This window comes from Myotis myotis, unplaced genomic scaffold, assembly GCF_014108235.1.
Source record: "Myotis myotis isolate mMyoMyo1 unplaced genomic scaffold, mMyoMyo1.p scaffold_m19_p_17, whole genome shotgun sequence".
Classification (NCBI taxonomy): domain Eukaryota; kingdom Metazoa; phylum Chordata; class Mammalia; order Chiroptera; family Vespertilionidae; genus Myotis; species Myotis myotis.
Genome location: NW_023416321.1, coordinates 11,404,225 through 11,412,176, shown reverse-complemented (window position 1 = coordinate 11,412,176; position 7,952 = coordinate 11,404,225). Strand labels below are relative to the sequence as shown.

At 59.5% G+C, this 7,952-nt stretch overlaps 1 protein-coding gene across 3 annotated transcripts in view; it reads right to left on the bottom strand.

The window, feature by feature from the left end:
* Positions 1–6,101, bottom strand: part of SGCA (sarcoglycan alpha) — an 11,318-nt gene extending 5,217 nt beyond the window's left edge. Inside the window, exons 1-8 of one of the 3 annotated variants that reach the window (XM_036341963.1) lie at positions 5,979–6,101; positions 5,102–5,221; positions 4,847–5,001; positions 4,621–4,693; positions 4,125–4,323; positions 2,750–2,912; positions 1,349–1,464; positions 1,139–1,165 (exon numbers count right to left, since the gene is read on the bottom strand). In XM_036341963.1, coding sequence (XP_036197856.1) covers positions 1,139–1,165; positions 1,349–1,464; positions 2,750–2,912; positions 4,125–4,323; positions 4,621–4,693; positions 4,847–5,001; positions 5,102–5,221; positions 5,979–6,015 — 890 coding nt within the window. In that variant the 5' untranslated portion in view covers positions 6,016–6,101. Of the gene's footprint in view, positions 1–1,138; positions 1,166–1,348; positions 1,558–2,749; positions 2,913–4,124; positions 4,324–4,620; positions 4,694–4,846; positions 5,002–5,101; positions 5,222–5,978 lie in introns of all 3 variants that reach the window. The other 2 variants (XM_036341962.1, XM_036341961.1) reach the window with 2 other exon arrangements.
* Positions 6,102–7,952: the final 1,851 nt, after the last annotated feature.

The window sequence follows — 7,952 nt, the reverse complement described above, 5'->3', positions numbered from 1 at the left end:
GGCTCCTTCCGCATGGGCAAGAAGCACACCTCCAGCTTCAAGCCCGCCGCCAAGAGGCCGGGGCAGCAGAGGCAGCGCCGACAGCCGGGGAAGCCGCGGGCCGGGCGCAGGTTTCTACTGAGTTCCAAGCAGGGACCCAAGCAGCTAATCAAGGGGGCTCGCAGGGTGGCCAAATGCCCCCGCACCTGAGGAGGCAGGCCCAGCAAGCAAACAGAGGGGCCAGGCCCGCGACGGCTCAGAGAGTGGGAATAAAAGGAGCCTTATTTAACACCTGCCTCCTGGAATCTTTGGGGTTCAAGGGAGTGGGCTGGGGCCTGGAGGAGGGGTTAAGGCCAAGGTTGGGGGAAACCTGGACAAAATGAGGGTGAGGTGGATTTGGGAAGGGCTGGGGGAATGGAAAGCATCCACGAACATTAGTTAGTCCAACCATAGCAGAGCAACCGAGGCCAGAACGCGTCACAGTAATTGTGTGGCAGAATCCGGCCTGAAGCCCAAGTGTCTGACTCAGAGTGAAGTGAGTGTGGGTGTGAGTGTGAGTGTGAGTGTGGGTGTGGGTGTGAGTGTGGTGTGGGTGTGAGTGTGGGTGTGAGTGTGGGTGTGGGTGTGAGTGTGAGTGTGAGGGTGAGTGTGGTATGAGTGTGGTATGATGTGGGTGTGAGTGTGAGTGTGGGTGTGAGTGTGAGTGTGAGTGTGGGTGTGGTGTGAGTGTGGGTGTGGGTGTGAGTGTGGGTGTGAGTGTGGGTGTGGGTGTGAGTGTGAGTGTAGGGGTATGGGTATGAGTGTGGTATGAATGTGGGTGTGAGTGTGAGTGGGTGTGGGTGTGAGTGTGAGTGTGAGTGTAGGGGTATGGGTGTGAGTGTGAGTGTGGGTGTGAGTGTGCTGAAGGTCTCAGCTGCTTCTCCAGGTCCCCTCCCCGTCCAATCCCACATTAGACAGTTCCATGGAGACCAAAACAATCAAAGGCGAGCCCAGGCCAGGTCAAGCCCAGCATCCAGCCAGCCAGGGCTGGACTTCAGAGGCCAGGGTGGCCCCCTCCTCTCAGAATGATCTGGTTTGTCTATGCTGCTCATGGAGGTGGAAGGGTCCAGCTGAACAGGGTAGGGGACTCCCACCCAGCCCTCCGCTTTCCCTTACTCACTCAGAGGTGGCCAGGTCTCTCTTCAGCCTGTGGAAAAGCAGGGGGAGGGGTTAACTGTTGTCCACAACCCCCTCCCGGTGCCAGGCAGGACCTAGAAAGGGGCCCCCTCTCCCTTCCTGTCTGAGTACCTCACTCCCTGAGGGTCTGGGTCCCCACAGAGTACAGGTGCCACAGGAGTCCTACAACCTGCCGCCTGCCCCCCACACTCACCGTCCCTCCCTCCGGCAGCACATGACATAGGCCAGCAGCAGGGTGAGCAGCAGGGCCACCAGCAGGGGCACCAGGAGGGTGACCAGTGCGTCGGTCAGGAAGTCTCGGGCCATGGCCTCGGTGGGTGGGCAGAAGAAGGGGTCACGTTCCAGGATCCCATCGCCTGGGGTGGGCACCTCGTCTTCGGGCTCTGGCACTGACTTATCCACCTGTTCAGAGAGCCCAGCTCTGACCCGGGAGCAGCTGGATGGACTCAGAGACTGCCCGGGGGAGCAGGGCAGTGATCCCGGGGCACCACTATCTACTGCCCCATCCGACCACAGGAAGGGGCAGCTCTGGTGACCCAGCAGGACAGGCACTGAACTAGGAGCCAGGAGAGGGATTCTCAGAGAGGCAGGGCCGCACAATGGTTAGAGTACACTCCAGGGTCCGACTGCCTGGGTTTGCATCCTGACCCAGACAAGTGCTTGGCTGAGATGACTTCCCTGTAGGGGCATCAGCTCCCCAACCTGTAAAGTCGGGTTGCTAGCAGCGGTGCCTGTCTCCTGGGGCGGCGGTAAGAATACAACTGGTTGAATGTAGTGTCCAGCACATAGCAAGGGCTCGGGAATGTTGCTGATCACCGTCCCTGGCTTCGCTGTTGGTCAGTTCACAGGGACGGAGCAGGCCAGGGACCTGAGACACCTCAACACCCAGAGAGCAGTGGTGAGTGACAACTACTGCCCCCCACCGCAGGCAGATTTACTAGGGGACACCTTAGAACAGCGGTTCTCAACCTGTGGGTCGCGACCCCTTTGGGGGTCGAACGACCCTTTCACAGGGGTGACCTAAGACCATCGGAAAACACATATATAATTACATATCGTTTTTGTGATTCATCACTATGCTTCAATTATGTTCAATTTGTAACAATGAAAATACATCCTGCATATCAGATATTTACATTACGATTCGTCACAGTAGCAAAATTACAGTGATGAAGTAGCAACGAAAATAATTTTATGGTTGGGGGGTCACCATAACTTGAGGAACTGTACTAAAGGGTCGCGGCATCAGGAAGGTTGAGAACCACCGCCTTACAAGGAAGCAGACAGCGGTCACACAGAGGCCCCTGGTGGGGAGCTGCATTGTGGGAGTTATTTGGGGACTTCAGGAGCCAGAGATCTCTGGGTTATGGACTCTGCCGCCCTCTTTTGGTAGAAAGTGGAAGTGTGTGTGTGTGTGTGTGTGTGTGTGTGTGTGTGTGTGTGTGTGTGTAAGAGGAAAGAGGGGGGCAGATAATCAGAGAAAAAAATGGAACAGAGAGACTGGGATGGGTAGGGGCAGGGAGCAGACTGTCATGGGGGCCATGCCCCTTCCTCCCCCCCCCCCCCGCCCCCCAGAGCCAGGGTCCCTCCTCACCAGGGACACGTTGCACCAGTCAACTCGGAAGTGAGGTGCCAAGGTGTCATAGCAGGACAGAAGCGGAGGCTGGCCCTGGGCACAGCGAGCATGGCTGTCGGGAGACGCCACCATCTTCAGGCAGGTGGAGAAGGGTGAGGTGGAGCCCACCTTGATGTACACCCTGGACGCAGACAGAAGCCACCGTCAGCCATTGGGAGGGTGTCACCCAGCACTGGAGATGCGGGGGTCCCAAGGCCACCCTGAAAGCCGGGTTATGGTGAGAGTACACAGAGCGGTCCAGGCTTCTGGGGGCCTTATCCCTCCACGAATGTCCTTTAAAAGGGTGGGCCTTTTACGTCCTCATGGGCACAGGAAGCTGGAGTTCCAGATAACCAGGGTTTGGGTGCAGGAGGGGCAGGAGGGAGCGGAGGGTGTGGCCAGAGGGAAGGGGCCAGTGGAGTGGAGCTGGGAGGTGTGGATGGGCCTGGTGAGGCGTGCCCAAAGGTTCCTCGTAAACATCTTCGCCACGGCCTGCTCTCTGCATAACTCATTGACCGTAAGGCCCTTGGACTGTTGGGCCGTCTGGTTTACTCTAGCGGACTTAATGTAGTTTGTCAGTTTGGTTTCCTTTCTCCATTGACAAAGTTCTCCCAGGACTCCCATTTTTATACAAATCTGAACCCTCACGTAGCCGTGTCGGTCTGAAAATCGTGGAGGACAGCAGCTACCAGTAGAGCCAGATTGCCAAGGTGCGCGTAAAGCCAGGCGCCGCGCTCCGCTAGACAATGATCACACCTCAGTTTGCAAATCCTTTGGTGAATATACTCCTCCTTCCCACCTGTCAAAACCAACGGTTTACCAAGCTACGCAAATAGAAGGGGCAGCCTCTAACTCACAAGGCCTCAAGAGCATTAATGATCGATTCTCCAGTTGGAAACTGATACCTCTCCTAATTAAGGAAGAAATTTTAGTGAACAAAAAAATGTGATGCTGAGCAAGACTAGTCATCAAGCAAAAAAAAAAATTCATAATCCTATGAACAAAGACTCCAAAAACAATGTTATTTTCATTTTTTGCAATGAAGTCTTTTATTTGTTATAAATGTTCATGTTTCTTTATTTCCTTTTTAATATCCCTCTTTTATTTTTCATTCTCTTATCTTTATGGTGAAATTGCCTCACGGATAGTTAGTTATGCAGGAAAAATGTTTGCAGCAAAAATGCTTGTGGCCAGATGCATCTGGCAAAGATGTTTATGGGGAAACTACGTAGAACCGTGCTGAGGGGGTGGGTGCAAAGGTGGAAATTAGGGAGACCCATGTTCTATGCCTACCCCCCAGATGGGAGGCAAAGTGCCTCCTCCTTCAGGAAGCCCTCCGGGGTCACATGCCTACCCTTCCTTGCGGCCCTCGATGGGAAGGGGGACACGGCCCCCACGGTCCAAGGCGGAGGTGATGTTGAGCAGCTGGAGCTCTGCTGGCTCCCAGAGGCCCCCCAAGGCTGTGAGGAAGCGGCTGGCAGGGGTTGAGGGCAGCACTTCTTCCACGTCATGGCTGCGCACCAGGAACTCAGCCTGGTATGGCAGCCGGGGGCCTGGAAGGGCCAGGTTGGCACCTCAGGCTGCACCCAGCCCTGCACAGATCCTCCCTCGATCTCCTCAGACTCCTTCCTTCCTCCTTCACACCCCATACATCACAGGCCCCAAATGCCCTTCCCCAACCCCATAGACTGCGGCCAGCAGAGCAGCCAAGGATACAACCCCCGAGGCTTCCCAGGACGCCCTGCTCCCCACTTCTCTCCAAGTCTTTCCTTCCACACACCCTCTCCCAGGAGAGATCCCCCAAGGCTGGTATTGGGGGGGTGGGGGGGGGCGGGCGAGGTAGGTGGTACCTTCTGGGTCCCCGATCAAGAGCACTAGCCTCTGCTGGGTGGTGTCGAAGCTGTCCCGGTTGTAGGCTACGACCTGCAGGGGGTGGGGAAGCGGCCAGGGCGGTGGGTGAGGGGAGAGAAGCGGTGCAGCTGGGGCCTGGCGGGAAAGGACCGCGCTGTTACCCGGTCAGAGGCATGTAAATGATGTATGTGGACGTGACACCCGCCCACGGGGCCCTGCCGGTACCTCGATGACCTGGCGTCCGCGGTCTTCTGGGGTGGGGCTCCCGTAGAGGAAGCCGGGGTGGCGGGGGCTGCGCTGGGTATAGCGGAGCCACCGAGGCAGGTCTGGGTGTCCCTGGAGGTGGGCGTGGTAGGTGACGGGGACAGCGGGTGGGACAGCTGGCGGGAGGGAAGGGAGGGATTGGGCCCGTGACAGGAGCCTTCACCAGCCCTGGGCCAGGCACCCCCACCCGCCCCCGGTGCAGGAGGCTTCTCTCACCCACGTGCTCAGGGAGGCGCAGGGCGGGTTCCCGGGCCAAGGTGTGTACGAAGAAGCGGCCCACGGCCGGCTGCAGGGTGGTCTGCTGGGCCTCGGGGCGCCCCAGCCCTGCCAGGAGACCTGCGGAAACCCACAGCCCCAAACTGGCCTGAGCTCAGTAGGGGACACGGGATCTGCTCCCCTCCCCACCACGCCCCGAAGGGACAGGAGAGGCGTGTGAGAGGAGAGGGCTCCTCCACTGGCTCCCAGGAGAGGACGGGGCCCTGGTGGTGCGGAGACCAGGGCTGAGGCCGGTTTGAACTCAGGGAGCTCCCCACTCCTCCCCCGAGGCCCCGGTGGGGGTCACAGTGGCAGAGGCTGTGTGGCTGGGAGGAGTGGGGCGTGAGTGTGGTAAGAGCACTTAGAAGAGAACCCAATGCTGAATGTCGGGGGGCCTGGAGGGGTGGGAGCCTGTGCAGGAGGAGGGTGGGCATTCTGGGGCCCTCGCCCACCTCCCCTAACATGCAGGGGATCAGGGCCCCCGCTAGCAGCTAATGGGAGCTGAGCAAAGGGGATCCAGCAGGCCCCACACCCTCCAGGGCCAAATTTAGCCCGAGCCTAGGAAGAAGCCGGCCAGTAGCCATTAAAGGGCCCACGACTCTCGGGACCTGCGCTCTCAGGCCCACGCAGCTGGCCGAGGACACCCACCCCTCAGGGCCACCAGAGCCTGCGTCCCCGGCCCAGCTCCTAGCCCCAGACCCCTGGATTCCCCCACCAGCAACAACATCAACACCCCGACGTCCGCCTGACCCCGCCTCGCCCCGCGAGCCCTCCCCGAGGAACTGCCTCTGCGTCCTCCCCTCATCCCGGCCTCTCCCTGAAGAAGGCCCCGACTTGCCAGCAAGGAGCGGAATCCAGACCAGCGCTGCTGCCATGGCTGCCCCGCCTGGCCGCCTGTGAGTGACAGAGACAGGAGCGGGAGGCGGGTGGGGGAGGGACAGGGAGGTGTCCCAGAGCAGCTGCAGCCCTCCCCGTCCCCACGCGGAGCAGGGACCGTCTCTAGGATGGACACTCTGGTCACATGACAAGGTTCCCTCAATCGCCCCCTCCCGGGGGCCAGAGCATGTTTTCTACCCCCAACCCGACAACCACAGTGCCCCCCAAAACCGTAATGCTCCCACTGCCCTGGGCTCCAGCTGCTGCTGGCCTTCGGCCTTTCCTGTACCTGACCATCCTGCCTAGAATCCCCCTCCTGCCTCTCACTACTCCCCCCAACACACACACACACACACACACACACACACACACACACAGGACCCCGCTTCTGCCCAGCCTCACTCTGCTGCCTTCTTCCTCAGTCTACACACCTTTGCCCAAGCTGTGCCCTCTGCCCAGAGTTCCCTTCCTGCCCTCGGCCATCAGGCAAACTTCCACTCACCCCTCACGACTCAGCATGGACATCCCCTCCCCCCTGAACCTCTCTTCCTCCCCGAGGCCCAGCGGAGGGCCCTTCGCCTTTGGGGTGAACTAGGATCTCACCTTCGGCCTGGTCCAGGCCCTGGCAACTAGTAGGTGTAAGAGACTAGGGGATAGCTTCCTCCACAGCACACGAGGGTGCCTGCTCCCCAGCTCTCATCCCCAAACCAAGCACCTCCAACGAGTACCCCAGGTCTGAAAAGAGAGAGAGGCCTGGACCAGGCCCAGCCAGGAAGAGACCGGGGAGGGGGACACAGGCTGAGAGGCCCGTAGGCCTGGACATGGGGCCACCTGGACGCCTTACTGCAGACGTGTCCCTGAAAGAGCCCCTTGCCCTCTCTGGGCTGCTTCCACCACTGGCGAGAATAGCACTCGCCTCTCGGTGTCCTTGTGAGGGACCCACGAAATCATGAACTCAGCACATGTTCAAGGAGCAGCTGCCAGGGAGCGGGCCCTGGGGATGCGGAGGTGAGCAGACTCCGGACCGCGTGGGGCTTGCCTGCCGGCGGGTAGTGACAGCCCACCCCTGCCAGTCACATGCTGAAGGTTCCACATAGATTTACGCAGAGCAGCTCATTCCATCTCACAGCAGCTCCCTGCGGTGTTCGTATTGTCCCCACTTACAGGTGAGCAAACTGAGGCACAGGGAGTGTATAGCTTCCCCAAGGCCACACCACTGCCCACTGAGTACCTGTAAAGCACGCAGCCCAGTTCTGAATCAGTCCAGGGCACCCCTTCCTTCTGCACCTGCCCAAGGACCTAGTGCAGGGGTGACGAGGGTACCCTTCCTTCTGGGGGCTTCCCACTCGGAGGCGGGGCTCATGGGTGCCAGGGCTTCAAAATTCTTGGTGTTTGTGTAAACACGGCATTGAGAAAAAGAGCATTGCCACTTCACCCTGGCAAATGCCCCGGGCAAGGATATCTGGGACCTGCACTGCCGAGAGCCTGAGGGGGTAGGTGTTGGCCTGGTGAGCAGGTGACTTAGTCCTTGTCCCTTCCTCTCTCTCCCACCTGACTGTCCCACCCGTCCCTGGAGAGCCAGCAAATTCCAGAGTCAGCATCCACTCAGGCTGGCAGGCAGGATGGCGTTTGTCCCAGAGACACCTTGGCACCTCTCTGACTCCTCGGAGATGGAGGGCAAGAGGGAGGAAGATTCTGCTGGAAAAGCGAGAGGCGGAGGGCTCTGGGGGAGCAGGCAGAGGTGCCAGCGCTGGCCAGCTGCCCAGGCCTCAGCCCCTCAGCAGCACATGTGACTCCCTTCCTCTCCCTGCTGCCTCCCCTGCTATTTTTGGAGCCACCCACTCATACCCTCAGCTGCCTTAAGGTGGCAGTGCCCGAACCCAGTGCCACCAGGCCCAGAGGAGCCGGCCTCCCTTACTGATCCGCTTCCCCTCCC